At 45.4% G+C, this 18846-nt stretch overlaps 1 protein-coding gene across 5 annotated transcripts in view; it reads left to right on the forward strand.

Moving 5' to 3' along the window:
- Positions 1-3325: 3325 nt before the first annotated feature.
- GAB1 (GRB2 associated binding protein 1) overlaps positions 3326-18846 on the forward strand; it is a 125353-nt gene continuing 109832 nt past the window's right edge. Inside the window, exon 1 of one of the 5 annotated variants that reach the window (XM_027117072.1) lies at positions 3326-3728. In XM_027117072.1, the coding sequence (XP_026972873.1) occupies positions 3657-3728 (72 nt within the window). In that variant the 5' untranslated portion in view covers positions 3326-3656. The other 4 variants (XM_027117071.1, XM_027117077.1, XM_027117075.1 and 1 more) reach the window with 4 other exon arrangements.

Genomic DNA, 18846 nt, shown 5'->3' on the forward strand with positions numbered 1-18846 from the left:
ATGCTCTTCTCTAGAATAAAGGAGTGAGGTAATAGGTCTGGCTAACCTCCCTATTATATCCTGGGTCCTCAAGAACTTGTATATACAAAGACATTCCATAAATATTTGTTGTATGAATGAAATTTAAGATACTGATGTGTAGTAGTGTTTTCCAGCATACCTTTTAACATATAAGGATACAAAATGTAATTTTACAGATCATCTAAAAATGGCATATAATGTAAAGATAAAGCCAATTTCCTTTCTAACATACATACATGAAGACATATCTATCTTCAACCTCTCCTCACTTATTTGATCTCTAGAAATATAAATCTCAAACAACATAGTCGAAGATAAGGGAAAATACTTAATGATTTCTTATATGGAAATGAGATCATTGAATCCCTTATTTGAAATAATGAAAAAGATTACTGGGTATACAGTCGGTCCTTCCATATCCTTGGGTTCCTCATCCGAGGAGCCAACCAACCTCGGATGGGAAATACTCGGAAAAAATCCAGAAAGTTCCAAAAAGCAAAACTTGAATTTGCTGCATGCTAGCAACAATTTACATAGCATTTACATTGTATTAGGTATTATAAGTAATTAGAGATGATTTATAGTATAAAGATGTGAATACTACACCATCTTATACAAGGAAATTGAGCAGCAAAGGATTTTGGTATGGGGAGGGGTCCTGAAACCCATTCCCCAGGGATAAGGAGGGCTGACTGTATTACAGTCTTCCATTAAAAAGAATCTGAAAAAGCAGATATGTATGTATATATATATACATATATACACACACACACATACATAAACACACATGTGTATCACTGAATCACTATACCATACACCTGAAACTAAAACAACAATTGTAAATAAACTATACTTCAATTTAAAAAAGAAAGAACTTTAGGGATTTCCCTGTCTGTCCAGTAGTCAAGAATTCCTCTTCCACTGCAGGGGGCATGGGTTCCAGCCCTGGCTGGGGAACTAAGATCCTGCATGCCACATGGGTGTGGTCAAAAAAAAAGAAAAAGAGACAGACACAGAGATTTAAAAAAAGGACTTCATAACAGGAGTGGAGGAAGTGGTAAATTATCTAGCCAACAGTTAACTATGAAAGAGTGGACTAGTCTTAGCAATGTTAATTATAAATACTTTGACTCAGTGTACAGACACACTGCCTGTGGGAGAAGTGGAAAATGAATTCAGTGATTTATTTTCATTTGCATGCTTGTGGTAAAACCTGAGTTCACATAAAAATTGCTTTGGTTTATGAACTGCCATAAAAATTACACTCACTTGTATTCTAAAAAGCCTTAAAATGTAAGAAAAACAATGAACCCCCTTTGCTTGTTTTTTCTCTCTCAATTCTCCTTACGGTTATCCCTTTGATCCTTCACAAAACAAGTCTGATTCTCTTCTTCACAACATCTTTCAAATCTCTGGCGAGCTGCCTCTTTAAGGAAGACTTGTCTCATCCTATCTGACCTGGTCCCACCCTGGTTATTCTTCTAATTTACTGTGTTTATTTCCCCCAGGGCACAAGATTTATCACAATCTGTACTTGTGTTGACCCCTGTTTACTATCCAACGCAGCCACAGAAATGTCACTTCCATGAGTGCAGAGACCTCTAGTTCTCACCACCCCAGCACCTAATTTCCTACAACTGTACAAGCTTTTCAAACTCAGAGGAACTCCTGAAAGTGAATGTTGTATTAACAAGAAAATGCCTGAGGTTATTTTTGCCAGAAACGTTCACTTATCTCCTACTATTTTTAGCACTTTTATCTGATTATTTATATTACCTTCCAAAATTTGTGTGAGGTCTTTGTTTTCCATAAATAAACTGGAAAAGATATTTCTATTACAGGATCGTGTTAAACTCAGGACCACGTATCATAATTGTAAAGCACACGCAAGAAAGCAAATAGCGCTAAGACATCCAGTAAGTTTCCCTTTTCTGGTCCAACACCCCAAAGGTAGATTTTAAACAAATGCCAAGTCAAGTGGAAGAAACTGGCAACAAATGGAGGGAGTGTGAGACTTCAAAATGTCCCAGAGATCGATTCAACCAAATCCTTTGGCCCCGCTAAGCGTTCCCACACCACTCAGGCAAGGCTGCTCCGGGGACCAGCCCACACCAGCCCGGAAGGGTCCCCCTCTGCCCTCCGCTCCAGGCTGGTCGCCTTAGCGCGTTCCCCCGAGTCCTCGCCCTCCTGGTCCCTGCCCTTCAGACTCGCGGGCAGGGATCCGGGGGTCGCAGACTCTCCAGGGCGCGCGGTCTCCCTCCGGGCTGTTTTGCTTTGCGCGCTGTCAAGTACAAACACCCCAGCCCCTCCCCCTCCAACTCCTGATCTCGTGCACAGTACTAACTCCGAACTGACTGACACTCGGCTGAGCCAAGATGGCAATCTCCAGACTTGAACATTCGAAGGTTCCTCGCTCCGCCCGGAGCCCGAGCCCCGGCGGCACCGCCCTCGCCGAGGCCTCGCCGCCTTCCCCGGCGAGCAGGCCGCCGGGGGCTCCGGTCTCCACGGCCGCCGGGCGGCCGAGGACCCCTCTCTAGCTTTCCGAACTACAGATCCCAGGGTGCCTCTCGGACTCCCGCTCCCTCCCTCTCTCGCTCCCTCCCTCCGTGCGTCTCCTCCTCCCTGGCCCTTGTTTTGGCTGGAAGCGCTCCGGCGGAGTTAGAGAAAGTCTGGGCAGAAACCGCAGCCGGCCCGAACGTGGGAAGGGGAGGAGGAAAGGAAGAGGGAGCCGGGAGGCCGGGAGAGGGAGGGATCGGGGCCGGGGGCCAGGCCGCTCAGAACCTGCCGCGCGCCCGGGGGTGGGGGAGGCGGCGCGGGAGGAGCGCGAGGGGACTGGACGGTGGGCTCTGTCCCCGCAGCCAAGCAGCCGAGAGCTTCGTTCCTTCGCCGCCCTCCGCCCTCTCTCTCCCGCGGCGGCGGCGAGCGCGGACCCACCCTCCGGCGGGACCTCTGCCCTGCCCAGCGACGCCGAGCCGGCGGCTCCCTCCGTGGCCCTGGACCAGCCCTGCGCCCGCTGTCCACGGGACCCTCGCGGCTTCCCCTTTCCTCCCGGCTGCCCAGGCGCCGCGGGGAAGTGACCCACCCTCCCGCGAGGAGGGGGAAGGAGAGGATCGCGCAGGGCGCACCGAAACCGAGAGCGGGCGAGCCGGAGTGGGCACCGCGCAGGGCATTGTGTGTGTGTGTGTGTGTGTGTGTGAGTGTGGGTGTGCGCGCGTGCAGCGTCGTGTCTGTCTAGAGAGCGCTCTGGGAGGTCCCGTCCCGAGGGGGCGGAGCGCAGGGGGCCGAGGCTTGGGCTCCGCGCCGGGGCAGAGTCCCGTTGAGCCCGAGCGCGAAGGAGGCAGCCGGCGGGACGGCGCGCCTGGCGGCTGGGCGGGCGCACTGAAGGGAGGCCGGGGCGCCCTCGGCCCGGCCGCGGACCCTGCCCCGAGGTATCGGCCTCGGCGGCGCGGCCCGCTTCTACTCAAGTCCGCGGACCTGCTTGCTGGGGAAGAAGCTCGGAGGCCGAGAGCCGGCGCGCCGCGGAGCCCGTCCGCCCGGGGTGCGCCGCGGGAGAGCTAGGTCCCCGCCGCTGCGCGGCTGTCCGGCGTCGGCGGTGTCGGGAGCGCGCCCGGCCCGGAGCCGGAGAGGCGCGCACCATGAGCGGCGGCGAAGTGGTCTGCTCCGGATGGCTCCGCAAGTCACCCCCGGAGAAAAAGTTGAAGCGTTATGTAAGTAGAGCTCGGCCGCCGTTCCCCTTCCCGGGAGGCTCGCGCGCGGGCTGCTGCTTACCCTTGGTCTCCATCCTTTTCCCGTGGGCCCTTTCCCCGGCAGGCTGGGGACCCAGGCTGGACACTCACGCCCGGGCCTCCTCTTGGCCGGGCATCTTTCTTTCTCCAGATTCCAGACATCGGCCCGTAGGAGGGCCCGGCATGGCCAGCTGAGCGCCGGCTGCATGTTTTTATTGTTCCTTTTAGCAGGGGCGAGGGGGAAAGCATTCTCCTTTCGTTATATCTGCAGGGAATCCTTAGGGACTGCTGTATAGTAAATTTCCCGCAGTGGGAAACCCACGGAGGTGTTGGAACTCATCAGCCTTCTATTTGGTCCGCGCTCCCTCCCGCCTTCCCCTCGGGGTGGTTGCCGGAAGCGGGAGGGGGACCTGGGAAGTTGGCCTTAGAGCCCAGCATCTCCAGTCCGCGCACACGGGAAAGAAAAGTTATTACGCGCCCTACCGTTTGCTTAGCACGGTTCACATTTTCGCGGTTTTGAAGCGAGGGACCTTGGAGTTTGGCCCGAGAGCCTTGGCAGTTTGCTGCGAAAGGAGGGCGCTGTGGGGAGCCTGGTGGCTGGTGTTCGGGCGCCGTGGACACGCTGTCAAACCCCGCAGGAGAGGACAGCTGGGGCCAGTCAGGATTTCTGTGTGTTACGGTACTTTCCCAGGCCACCCGAATTGCTTCTGCTGATTATGTGTTAAACCGTTTTAGCTGTTAAGGAAGATATTCCTTGAAAGAACCAACCTTGCTTAGGTGGAAATCTGTGTCCTCTTCGGGGGGGGGGGGGGGTGTCTGCGATCTTATCCCCTTCTCCCCCATTGGCTCTTTGTTGCTGCCCCCTGCAAAAGACAGAAATGACACCTTCGCCCTGGCATATGACGCAAATATTTTTCTAGTAAAGTATGTCTCGAAAACAAAATGTATGCCCCCTTAAATATAAATTTACTACCAGGGGGCCGACACTAATAATGGAACCTGTTTCTTGTGGAAGGGTATCTACATCCAGAGAGCTCGAGGTAATCCTATTAGTCACTGTTTGCTTGCATAGACGGAGTGAAGTGCAATATTTAACTTCACCAACAACTCACCGGTGAGTTTCTGGTTTACTTTCTGCCAGAATTTGTTATAGGCAAGTAATTCTTATTTAAGGATTTGATGCCGCAAATCCTAAGAAAGTTCTCCAGAGATTTCTTGAATCCTTCCAAATCCTGTCTCTCCACCTATCACACTTTGCCTGAATATTCTGGTAAATATGCTGACTTTAATACAAAAATTGGGGAGAGGCAGTGTTGTTTTCAGCTCTGAGTTCTGAAGAGAAGGTTGTATGTGTGTGGGAAGAGGGAGTGGATTGATAGATGTATTTGTTTTGAGAAGGCGCTATTTAGGAAATGATTGGGTCCTTGGGGGAACTGAAGAGCACTACATTAGCTGAAATAGGTAGTGGTAATAGAGGTTTAATGCTTTCTTTCACATGATTGGTTTATGGCTCTCTCAAAAGATGCCCTGCACTGGACTAGGGACCATAAGATTAAAAAATACAGTAGGAAAAAAGACTTGCCTCTTGGGCTTGCAATTTAATGTAATACAAACCAGGAAGAAAATCAGCCCCAAAGATTATGTCTTAACAAGGACCAAGAAAATGGAAAATCTGAATTTAAAAAAATTTATTATTTCATTTGATCATTACAACAGTTTTATGAGGCGGGTATTATCTATGTGTTTAACAGATGAGAACACAGTCTACATAACCAGAGTGTGCCAGAGGCAGGGTTTGAACCCAGATCTGCCTGCCTGACTGGCCTTTAAAAGGTTAATGAGTCATCTAGTTGATTTCAAGCGGCACTCAGGCGGGTCATCTGTAAACAGCCTTTCAAGTTGTAACTTTCTGTGAGTCTATGGATATTGGTTGAGCATGCAAGGAAGGGACGGGCTGTGCATCAGAGGTGCAGTGCTGAAGAAACACAAGACAAGCATGTGTGCACAAAAGGTAGCTAGCAACGCCACATGGTTTCTGATTGTGTGCCCAAGTGGATCACTATGGGTATCGCATAGATGTTTTGAGGAACAAGCTTCTTGTAGACTGAAACCACAGGAATACTTCAGGGAGACAGTGGGCTCCCTAAATTGTTGTCAGCTGAGGGGAGAATATACCTAACAGCGGAGGGAGGTGGGCTTTTCTTTGTCTGGCTGGGCACTGGGGTTTTCTTTCCACACCAGTGAAGTACATAGAGACAGCCCAGGAAGAAAGTGGGCAGGGTGGCCACCAGAATTGAGGGGTCCAAGAGGGTGACTGGAGACTTACAAGTTAAAATGAGTCTTGTCTTATATTTGCACTGTCAAGTCGGTTGCCCAGATTTTGACATTCCCAGATGATTGCTCTTTGGCTTGGTATCCAATTCAGACAGTTTTGGCTAAAGAAGCTTTGCCCCTCAAAGACATTGGCATATATACATGCATCTCCTGTGCTGGTTTGGTTTTCATGTAGAATCTTTATTTTCTGGATGAAAGGAAACATTGTTGGCCACCCAGTAGGCAAAATGTTGCTTGATAATCGTTTTGAATGAACAGATTCACTGTGATAAGATATCTTGGATGCCTGGTACTGTAATTGTTAAATGAAACTTCAGGGAGTTTGAACATTGATTTTGTTGGGGAACATTTGGCCAGAGAACTTTGACAGTTGTCTCGCTGTTTACAGTATTTATAGGGTAGTCCAAGCATTGATTAAGATGATCCATCAGGGCTTTTAAGTGACAAAAAATTGTTTTAGTTTTATCTTCAAAGTCATCTCAAGGTATGGCCCCCATGCATTCCATTTACAACTCCATTTTATGTTTGCTTTTTTATAGTCAACAGCACTGTTTTTTTATATTAGTATGTTCCTCAGATATGGAAGCTTTTCTTGAATTTCCTAAAGAGAGTGGAAGTGGCATAAAAGACAGTTAAGACAAAGACTAGCGAGCAGATTCTCCAGCCTTTTTGCCTCTTTTTAATTTTTTCTATATTTATTTGCCAAAGGGTAAGAACCTCTTGTATGTGTTCCATCCTCTGAGAATTTTTAGAAGTCCACTTAATATGGAGGGGAAGATTTTTCTGCTTTCTCTTAGTTTTGCTACTACTGTGTTGCCGTTTTCATCCTGTGTTATATATTAAACAGCTGATTTTTCACTCTGTCAAGGACCTGAGTAGAATCACATACAGATCAATGTCACTAGGGTTGTAGAAACCAAGTAGACTCTTGGTAGTATGCACTCAACGGCAGCGCTCAGATGTTTAAAGGGCTGTTTAAAGACAAATCAGCCATTTGAAATAATGGTAGAATTTTCATCAGGATTTGAAATTTTAGCTGAGATAAAAGGTAAGTCTTAAAAACAAAGGATTGCTCCAAGCCAGCTGGCTGTCTCCCTATCTCTGCAGGGGGGAGCTTCCCTGTGGCCTGCCTCAAGCCAAGACACCAAGTTGGGGCTCCTCCATGGCCCAGATGTCTGCCTTGGGCCGGTGTGCAGTCTCAGCAGGAGAACCTGCTTCTGGACCAGGGCAGGGTGGCCAGCTAGCTGCCAGCCAGCTGGGGAGCAAAACGTCAGCCAGTTCTTGGGTGTGTAATCTGCACCCAGCTTGGGCTCTGCTCTTCAGCTGTCAGTTTATAGGATGTTTTTTGTCTGAACTTGTGGTTCTGGGAATGGACTTAGAAACAAATAGCATCTTCCTCTGGGTGGGCACCTGACATCTTACATGGAGAAGAGAGGCATGGGGAAGGCAAAATAACAGCATCTCCTTGGTTCAAGGACAACCCAGGAGCTGGGCTAAGTCCCTGTTCCATAGTGTCACTACAACAAAGAGGGCTGGGATGTTTGGAAGCTTTTCCTGCCCTTTTTTGGCAATTCCCAGTAGCAGATTCTGCTACTGGGAATTGCCAGTAGTCAACAGATTCTGAAGCTTTTGCTTACAGTGACTGAAGGAGCATAATTATTCTGTTCAAGGAAATTTTTTTCCTGCAATTCTCCCATTAGTGAACATACCATTCAAATTTCGAATGTTTTCTTTTTACCTTTTCCAATAAGGCAGGAACATTGTTTCTACTAAGAAAGATCATCAACTAGAAAGTACATTGTCTTTATGAAAGTTAATGATAGTTAATTCTTTTGTTGTGCCTGGGCTTAGTGATATGAGTTGCTGAATCCCTAAATCTGATTGTTGTCTTTTGGGATTCAAAATTACTAATAAGGTGTATCAGCTTGGAGGATAGTTTTAGAATTCTGCTGTTTTTAAATTTTTTTTTAATTGATCATCTTTGAACAAATACAAAAACATGGCAAGAATTTATACTTGGATAATCTGGTTGACAGGTGAACTGGTTATTTCAGTGTGTTTTGCCATAATGAGTCTGCTGAAATATGAAAGAAATGAAGTGACAAGGCACTTTTAAGCCTAAGTAAGATTCCCTAGTTTGGAGTTGACATAAAAAATACGTAGCTAAGGTCTTGATGATTTGCAGGTTGAAGACATTTAAGAGGTGATTAACTGTCGGCACTGCTAATTTTCTTACGGAGACTAACACACAAGAAAGAACATCGTAGCAGGTGGATTACCACTTTATTTTTGAAGGGTTTTGGGTAAATTGGGCCATGGTGGAAGGAACCCTGAACTGAGTGTCAGGACCCAGAATTCACCTGGGCTTTGCCACTATTCACGTGATCTTTGGAGCCTTCTGATCCTCAGTTTCCTTATCTGTAAAATGGGGACGTGGTGGGCACCACATCTACACTCTAAGCTCTCTTGCCCTCTAACATTCCTCTTCTCAGACTTTCCCTTGGCAGGGAGGGGCAGATGGGGGGGGGAAATAAATCTTCATTTCTTGCTCATCTTAAATAGCCTAGTGAATATGTTAGAACTACAGAAGCAGAATTCTTGGGAGACCCTTCGGCGCCTCCCTTAACAGAATGCAGGCTCACTGAGCCCAGGGCTGCCCGAGTGCCTGTGCTGCTGTGTCTGATACAGAGTGGAGGCTCACCAGGTATCTGTTGACTGAATCGATAAACAGGTATCTCTGGAGCTTTTGTAAATGTGCCACGTGTTGAATACCGTGGAGGGAAAGGCCCACTCCCTTCCCTTAAGGAGTTTCTAATCTGTTCCCCAAGACAAGCTGTAAATGCATGTTCCTTTAAACCTTTTACAAGAGCTATGTTTATAAGGCTGTATATGATGAATTGCCAAATGGTTGATACAGACAATAATTGCTTAAGAGCTCAGACTAGAGGGGAGGGGGAGGGGGGCAGCCAGGGAAGACTTCACAGGTGAATTTCAGGCTCTATTCTTGGAAGAATCCAGGTGCTTCTGACAGAAATAGCAAAATCAGAAGGGCAGCCTGGTTTTCAAGGAAGAACGGGGACTTTGTGTTGAGTTCAGACATCCCTGTGAAAAGAACAGAACAGCTCCGTTTCATGCATGGAATTTGGATGTCAGCTGTAACTTGCAGTTTGAGAAGTTTCAGTTTCTGCCATGACCTAATGCTCTTGATGGGATCCTGACCACAAGTGAATTTTCTGTCCCAGGCTAGACAACAAACCAAACAACCCCACTTGTCCGGTCACCTGAACTTATTAAAATTCCAAGGGACATGTGTTATTTAAGATTTCTTTATGTCTGTTTGGAACTAAATAATTCATTCTGGCAAGCATTTAGTTGACAACAGAGAGGGAGCATGTTCTGGTAGGAGGGAGAATAAAAGAGCCTTTGATTCATTTGCTTCTGAGCTCCAGCAGGAGGGCAGGGGCTGCCTTGGGCTAGCGTCTTATTTTGGACTTTGGAAGCCATCTTAGCCCAGCTGTGTGAGTGCCAGCCAGTGCTGGAGGAAAGAGAATAACACCAATGGATCACATTAAACCCCTCCTGACTGTTGATGGAAGGGTTTCTCCCATTTCACATTCCTTGCATTAACATGGTGGCTCACTTCCCCCCAAGTCAGAGTTCCATCTGAATTTGCCACTTGAACTTGGATTGAAGGCACAGCGCTTCTGTGACTCTTTATCTCAGTCGACTAAGTACAGGAAACTTAGCAAGACCCAGGTCCCTGTCTGCTCCCCCTCTTCAGCTACAGGAACAAATAAAATCAGCATTCTTTTCTTCTTTAGATGACTCCTGGGCGAAAGTGGCTCATTGTACCATGGATTTCCACGGCCCTTAAATGTAGCCTCTTCATTTGCCAACTCAATGGCTGGGGGAGCCTTAATGAATTGGAGATGGCGATGCAGGCCTGTGGAATTACTGGGAAAAGTCATTTTAGGAACTTGGAAGCTTCGACCATTCCAGGCTTGTCTGTGTGAGCACCTCAAATCCTACAAGAATGCCTTAACTGGAAAAGAATCTTTTATATTTTAAGCAATTCTTTTATTCGTAGGAGCAAAATGCTCCCTAACTGAAGAGAAAAATGCTCATTGCTGAATGTGTATAAAGTAGAACCCAGCAGCTTTTGACCCTCCCACAGCCTGCTTCATAAAAAAAAAAAATAGTTAAGACTCTGCACCGAAATGCATGCTTGGTCGTTATCTGGGTTACATTAGCCCTTGAAGCATTCTGATTACAGCTTGTAGCTGCCAAGCCCTGTCCTGCAGTGTTATCTGGAACAAAAATTTTCCATGTGGTTGTTTTTAGCAGAGCTACTATATGCAAACTGCATGTGAAGATGTAAGTCGCAAAGAAATAGAGCTTCTAGAAGGGGAAATGTGAGTGATCTTAATTTTTTTTCCTACTATTTAACTGTTCTTTCCTTTCTGTGTATTTCAGAAATTTTTTTCATATTTCTAAACTGAGTTTTCTTTTACTTTTATACACTGGAAAGAATCCCAAATTTACCACAAGTTTTTCATATGGTGGTGTTTTTTTTTCTCCCAGCTTTTTTCTTTGAATTCATACTTGGCCTAGGTAATTCCCCATGTGTTCAAACAACAACAACAACAACAACAACAGCAGTGTCCTAAAAGGAAAAAAACAAATGGCTACATTGTTCCATGAGTTAAAAACAATATACCAAGAGTCCAAACATTTCTCTTCAGTGTAGAAATCTTAGGTCATTTTTTTTTTTTTTAAGGAAGAAAAATACCAAACTTTGTTTTAACTATGCTGCTCATTGATTTTCTTTTCCCTTTTTTATTTATTTTCCTTTGTTTGAACTCGTGTCGTTTAATTTTTTTTGAAAAGTTTTACATATGGTTCTTCTTTAAGAATATCACACATGGAAAACGAAAACATTAAAATTTCATTTTACTTTTCATCCTCTGGTCTGAAGAGGGGAAAAAATGTTAATTAACAGTAAGGGTTTGTAACTGACTTCGTGTTGCTTGGTGGAATTGAATATTTATCATTATTGCCTAGAGGTATTTAGCAGTTTTATGTGAAATAAGCAGGTAAATATTTTAGTTAAGAGGCTTTTTTGCTTTTATGAAATAAAATATGCAGGACGGTAGCATCAGGGGATTGAGAACTCAATCTATTTTTGTCATTTTTACTGTAGTTAATATTTGGTCATTGATATTTTGTATTAAATATTTATTGTATTTAATATATCGGTTAGCCAGTTGCTATAAAATTTTATCTGCTAACTTTTTTAAGTGGGAGAAAGGTAAAAAGCACTCTTTCCCCTAGGAATCCCTACCCACTTGCCCTTTTCCCCTTTTCCCTTTGTTTTCCACTTCTTCCTCTGTAGTAGAAGCCTCACTACCAACATCTCAAAGTATTCATGTCAGAATCCTTACACACACAGTCTTCCACCTTTTCTCTAAAAAAGGGGGAGTTATTTATGTCCTGTTATGTAGTAATCAAGACTAGGAATCATAATGTTCTACCCAGCAGGTAGATTGTTGTTCTCTCCTGAAATGCAGTTTTTAGTTACTACTGTATTGGGAAATGCGGTCAGGCCACTTTCTGACTAGCAGGACTCCTCCCTGAGATGACTACCTGGTTAAAGAATTAAGTACCTGGTGTGCTTTGTCAACTCCAGTCCATCACACATTCCCATCGGTGCCTTGGCTAGGGTCATGGTAGCCAAGAGGAAGGTGCTTCTGATTGGAGGGAGGACCACTTGATTTGCGGGAAAGAAGTGCTTTTATCTTTGTCACTTGGAAGAGAAACACTTGGTAAAATGCTACCTCCAGTGCTGGGAATTCCAGTGGCGTTAAGTAGAACTTGGTGAGGAAGGCTCACCCCACTGGGTTAGGGAAGCATCATATGAAGCCCCTACCCTCTGGCAAAGTTATAATCGACCCCAGAGTTGTGTAGGAGGATTGTATTTTACAAGTTCTCCCCGACAATTTCAGATTTAAATGTTTGAAGTGTTGGAAAAAGGTAAAAGGAAATACTGAGCTAGGAAGAATGCGAAATATTTGGGCAGTTAATTTGTTCCTGGTGGTGCTGTTACATAAAACCAAAGCCTTCTGAGTAATCTTCACAGGGTATCTAGGTCATTTATCTCCGAAGAAAAGTGCACAAAATTAAACTGATGCTGTAGTTCTTTTTTCTTTCTCTTCTTTTTTCTTTCTCTTCATTTAAGCAGTGGAAGAGTCAAAACAGGAAAAGCATGCCTGGTACATTTTTCGTTTTAACATATCTTTCTAGATGATTTTCCTAATGGCCCACAGTATACACAGTTGAAAGCGTGTACACATGATCTATTTACAAAGAAAATTATGGCTTCATTTATCATCCTTTGGTGTTTGTAATAGGTTATTAATTTCCAGAGGACAAAGACGGCATTTGTTCTCTGCGTCTGAAATGCACAGAGTGGTACCTGGCACAATCTCTTGAGTAGCGTGACCAAATACTTGTTGAATTTTAAGCCTAAAATGATAAATCATCTAGTTCAATGTTTCTCAACCTCTTCTAACCCATTTCTCTATCACGTATTGTTTGAGTTTCCCATGGCTTTTCATCCAGTTTTATTTTCTATGATTTGCATTACAAAAACAATAGCTATATCAAATATCTCTCCCAATTATACTTATCTCCTTCTTCCCTAGTAGAGAGTCCAACCTCCTCTTTTTACAGGGAGTGAAAATAAATAGCCTCCGAGAGACTTAATTGATTTGTCCGAGGTCATACAAGTTAACCAGCTGTTCTGGCGGGGCCAGATCTCTTACTTCTCAGGTCAGACCCTGCAGTCCTTGAGGGGATGCCCGCTGAGAACAAGGCATTGCAAAGAATTCAGAAGAGGCCCAAGAGGGCACTGCGTCTACCTTTCAGGAGTTTATATGCTACTAGGGACCTAGGAGGCACTCAGTACTGCAAATTGTGTTGTGATCAGTGATGTGTGAGGCCAGGCTTTAGAAGAATTCAGCCGAGGGAGGTGAATTCAGGGATTCCGGGAAGGTTTCATGAAGGTTTCATGAAGAGAGATTTCACCAGGACCTTAAAAGATGGATTCAGGGCTTCCCTGGTGGCGCAGTGGTTGAGAGTCCGCCTGCCGATGCAGGGGACGTGGGTTCATGCCCCGGTCTGGGAAGATCCCACATGCCGCGGAGCGGCTGGGCCCGTGAGCCATGGCTACTAAGCCTGCGCGTCCGGAGCCTGTGCTCCACAACGGGAGAGGCCACAGCAGTGAGAGGCCCGTTACCTAAAGAAAAAAAAAAAAAAAAGATGGATTCAATTTTCAAAGATGGGGCTGGAGCGAGACTCTATTGCTCCCTTTTCCAGCCAGACTCGTGGGTGGGTTGTGTCCACCTGGCGGCCCCCTCTTCCTCACCTGCTGCTCATCTCAGAGTGGAATACAGCCCGGGTCCTCTTCCACCATCCTTACCTAACCCGGCTCCCACTAAGATCCCAGATGGTTGCCCAATCTAGCAGAACTAGATCTGAACTTTTTATTTTTCATGAAACTCTTGACTACATCGTTGGAGATAACCAGTCCATTTTCTCAAAATATGTTCTTCCCTGTGCCTTCCTGATACCAGGCTCTGGTTTCTGGAAGTGTTGGAGTTCCTAAGCGTTCTAGTGCTGGCTAGCCCTGGATGCTCTCTACTCCCATGTCACACCGTTAGTAGTTCTTCATCCATTGGGCGTTCATGAACTTTTTTGAAAATTTCATAAAAGCTCCATGTTCTCCATTTCCATAGAATTCTTTCTTTTTTTTTTCCCCCTGCTTGGCCAGTGCCCACATCATGCTGGTTGCTAGTTGATTTACAGTTTTGTTAGTTTCAGGTGTACAGCAGAGTGATTCAGTTATATATTCTTTTTCAGATTCTCTTCCATTGTAGGTTATTACAAGATATTGAGTATAGTTCCCTCTGCTATACAGTAGGTCCTTGCTGGTTATCTATTTTATATATAGTAGTGTCCACAGAATTCTTACAAACTTACACACAAACCTTATTATCCCCTTGCACGCTTCCTAACTTTTAAAGCCCATCTGTGGATCATAAAGCCCAGTGAAATGCCCCTGAATTATATGCTGATGATCTGAAGACACCATTTCAGCCCATTTGTCACTCCACATCTTTGGCTCTAACTGGTTAGTAGATCTCTAACTGCTTAGATCCCCACAGCAACGGAGAGTCCGCATGCCCACAGCAGGGCTTACCATCCTCTCCCTAAACTCCGTCCTCTCGCTGTTCCCTCTCTCAGTCAGTCACACCACCATCCCTTTCCCAGTGGCTTAAGCCAGAGGGTTTTCTTTGTTCTCTTCTCCTTCTCCACATCCAGTGACCAAATCCTGTCAGCTTTACCTTCCAGAGATCTCTTGACTTCCTGACCTCTGTGTTGCCTAAGCTGCCTTTGCCTTTCTGCCGGATTTCTGCAATAGCTAGTTCATCTCCCTGTCTCCATCCTTGCGTCCCTCCAAACCAGCTTCATCAAGGCAGCCAGCATGGCCTTTCTGAAACCCAGATCTGATCGTCCCGGGCTCCAGTTTGAGGCTGTTCCGCAGGGTTCCTTTGCTCTGAGGAATGCCCAAACCCCTTCTCTTGGCTTGCAGGGTTCCCTGTGATGTGGCCCATGCATGTACCTCCTTCTCACTCACCCGCTCCGCTTCAGCTGTACTGAGCTTTCAGGTCCCGGATTGGCTTTGTGATCCCTCACTCTGGCCTTGGCCTGCGCGCTTCTCTCCTCCAGGGATTCCTGGCCCTCCTCTCTCTGCCTCCACACCAAGGCTACCCCGGAAGCCTGCCTTGAGCTCCCGCCACCACTATCACTCACCCACGCAGACCCAGCAGGCCAAGAGCATCTGTTTTGTTCCCCTTCGATGCTCAGCCATTCCCCCAGGACAGTGCCCATCGCACCGGATTGCACTTGTTTGTTTAATTTCTTGTCCCCCCTTTTGATGCTGGGGCTCATTGTGATTCTTCACGAGCCCCCAGTACTTTTGCCTTCAAGGGCTCCCTTCCTCTAACAAAAAAAAAAGAATAAAAATTATATTTTGCAACTGTGTCCAGATAGATGAATATATTCCAAGCTGGATTTATTATTAGATAGTTATTATCCTTATTATGTTCATGTTTTATTCTGATTTTAAATGAATTTCATATGAAGACACTTTTTGTGGGCTCCTGAAAGTTTTACGGGCTCTAGCACTTGGTGGCCTGTACCTGATGGACACCTTGGCTGTGTCAAGTGGACATGAATCCTTCGGCGATAAAGTTGACAGCTTCTTGATTGTGACTCGGAAAGGCAAGGAGCCCACTAGTTATTTCCTTACGTGGCACGTTTGTAGTGGCTTGAATAGCTCCCTGAAACCATATTAAGATTGTGTATTGTAGTCCCTGGTATCGGAAAAATATATTTTAAAAAGTAGGATCACAGACTTAAGAGGTGTATATTATGTATATTTAAAAGCAAAAATCATGAGATCTTTATGATGTCAAAAATATGTTCCTCGAGCTAATTCACTAATACGAACGTTTCCTCGTGATGTGTCCGTGTACAGCGGTGGTTTTTAGTGGAAGTGGGGAGGTGATTTTGCCCCCGCCAGGGACATTTAACAATGTCTGGAGATGTTTTTTGGTTGTCGCCACTGGGGGTGCTACTGGCAGCTGGTGGGTGGAGGCAGGGATGCTGCTAAACATACTACAATGCACGGGACAGCCTTTGCAACCAAGAATGACCCAGCCCCAAATATCAATAGGGCAGAAGTTGGGAAACCCTCAGGTAGAGGAATCCTTCATAAAGCTTGGTTCCTACAGCTGTATTATTCATTTGGTTTATTTCCCTGTGTTTCCTTTAAAAGCCATAATTCAGGTACAGGACTGTGTGGCAGCCTTGCACCCAGGCATTTCCTTTTCTGGCTTCAGTAAGGTTGAGAAAAAGTCATTTAGATGCCTGAGCTTTTGAACCCCAGAGGTTGGGGCCATGCACCCCTGTCACAAGGGTTTCTGCAAGAGACAGAAATCTCTCTCCAATGGTAAATGGTCTGTTATCATTTAAATCATTGCCCCAAATACTCTTTTTTTTTTTTTTTCCCCATGCTAATCCTAGCTGGAGTACAACCAATTGTTGTCTGGGTGGGGAGGGGGATGCTGAGTCATTTATTCATGCTTTTTATTACCTCTTGGCTTGAATATCACCATTCATTGTTCACAAGCTGCTCAGCTTGTTTACTTTTTATAAATTACATGTAATCAGTCTTCTTGCAGGTCTGGCTACTGTAATTGGCAGCAGCCATGGAGCAGGGCTGATGAGTCTGCATTTGTGCTGATGTCTCACAGTCAGCTCAGTCTCCAAACTTTGTGAGCTCCTCTCTCTGTATTTCAAAAGGAAGGTGAACAGAACTGCCATGCTGCTCTCTCTTCTCAGATGCTCTGACGGCACTTGTTCATGTAATAGTTCTGTGGAGTCCCTGTGTCCTTTGGTGAAGGAAGAATCAAGGGTTTGGGGCAGTGGACCTCAAACTTTAATGTGCATACAAATCACCTGGGTAACTTCTGAAATGAACATTCTGGAGACTTTGCCCTTTCTGAAATTTTTAGTAAATCTCGGTAGAGGTCCAGAAAACTGCATTTTCTAACTCTCAAATCCCTGGTGATTCTGATGTAGGTGGTCCTTACCTTACACTTGGATAAGTGCTGAGTTAGCATGGAGGAAACACGGGAAAAGGAAGAAAATCCAGTAGAAGTAAATGTGTATAGAGAGTGGGATAGGAAGGCAAGAACCAAAACTCAGAAAGTAACTTCAGCCCCTTTTCTGTGAGATAAGGGAAATATGCGGTGATCCTTTAAAAAATATGTGATTTAGATCAAAGCTTCCCCTAAAGGGGACATATTTAGAGGATGACAGAAGTGAAAGGGAATTTTTAGAAAGGTAAGAACATGAGAAAGTACCTAACCATCGCCAAGAAGCTCAAAGATGTGATGAAATCGAGGAAGGTACTGAGCAGGTATAGATTTGAAAAAGAACGCGCATTCGTGAATCGAGAGCTTTATGAATGGCTTAAAGATGAAGAGGATTGAGCTTCCCTGGTGGCGCAGTGGTTGAGAGTCCGCCTGCCGATGCAGGGGACGCGGGTTCGTGCCCCGGTCCGGGAAGATCCCACATGCCGCGGAGCGGCTGGGCCCGTGAGCCGTGGCCGCTGAGCCTGCGCGTCCGGAGCCTGTGCTCCGCAACGGGAGAGGCCACAGCAGTGAGAGGCCCGCGTGCCGTAACCAGAAGTTCTGGTTATTCTGGTTATGGGATCTGAAAGCCTATTATGAAAATACAGTCCAGGTTTCCTGGAATAGTTCTAATTTCAGATATTTTTTTCCCACTGTCTTTATAGTACATGTATAGTTTGCCCTAAGTTTTGGTTAGTTGAGATGTGGTTGGTTTGTAACAGAGCACCAAAATAGTTCTACATGACTAAAGAAGTTCTGTTTTCAAATTTCTGTCTGCCTGTCTGTCTGTCTCTCTTTCTCTCCCTGTGTGTAATGTATATATTCTAATCTGTTTCTTTGAACCTAAACTTTGATGTTAAAGTCCGTTTTAAAGAACGAGAGCAAGAGAGAGAGAGAGATAAGACAGACTCTATCTTAGAAAATTGGCCAAGAAATGGCCCAGGTGGGAATGGTTATTTAATCCTAGCAGAGGAATAAAGAATTCATTTCCAACTACCTACTGAGTTCACTCTGTTTTTAGAAAGCTATCAGATAGTATTTTCTTAGGGGAACTTTATGATTCTATTTATACCTTGCAGAAAGAGATTGACACCCTCCTCCCAAAATAAAAGGCATTGGGGGAGTTACTTATAAAATGATGGCTATCATCAGCTTTTGTTAATTCCTTCCTTACCCTGCTCTAACCATCTCTTCATCAGAGTGTGTGTCTTTCAATTTACTCTACCCTAACCGTCTCGGTGTCAAGAGTGTTCATTTCTCCATGCTGGGAACCCAGATTGTACTGTCGACTTTTCACCACTGTGGTGTCATACTGATGAGCTGGCTGACCTTTCCTCCCTCCCTTCCTTTTCTCCATCCTTCACTCTCTCTCCCTTCCCCTCCATTTCCTTACTCAGGGAGATACTCTGCCCATCTGCCTGCAAGATCTTAGAGACTCTTCCCATCTGCTTTGTAAGTGTTGAGTAGCATTATTGCTGTTACACGGTATCACTATTGTTATTATACGAAGTGTCTGCCACACCCTCTCACTGCACCGAGAGTTCAAGTACGTTCAGTTAGTAGATCACTTTGCTCCCGAAATGAATAGAAGGGCTGTTGCTGGCTGGTGGTGGAGACCCAGAACCAGCTTCTATCAAGAAAGGCTAGACTCCTGTGACTTCTGTCCTGCACGAAGGATTATACGGTATCACTATTGTTATTATATGAAGTGTCTACCACACCCTCTCACTGCACCCAGAGTTCAAGTACGTTCAGTTAGTAGATCGCTTTGCTCCTGAAGTGAATAGAAGGGCTGTTGCTGGCTGGCGGTGGAGACCCAGAGCCAGCTTCTATCAAGAAAGGCTAGACTCCTGTGACGTCTGTCCCGCACGAAGGCTGGGCTCACACCTTGCTCTTTTCATTTCAGGTGACTTTATTGCCTTGCTTTCCTGTATTTTTAAAACCACATACTTGGTAGACCTGTTTTCTTAGGAGTCTCTTGATAGTTCTAGTTATTTTTTCAGATTTTT

This window comes from Aethalodelphis obliquidens, unplaced genomic scaffold (genome assembly GCF_003676395.1).
Source record: "Aethalodelphis obliquidens isolate GAN/ISIS:26980383/991018 unplaced genomic scaffold, ASM367639v1 scaffold17, whole genome shotgun sequence".
Taxonomy (NCBI): domain Eukaryota; kingdom Metazoa; phylum Chordata; class Mammalia; order Artiodactyla; family Delphinidae; genus Aethalodelphis; species Aethalodelphis obliquidens.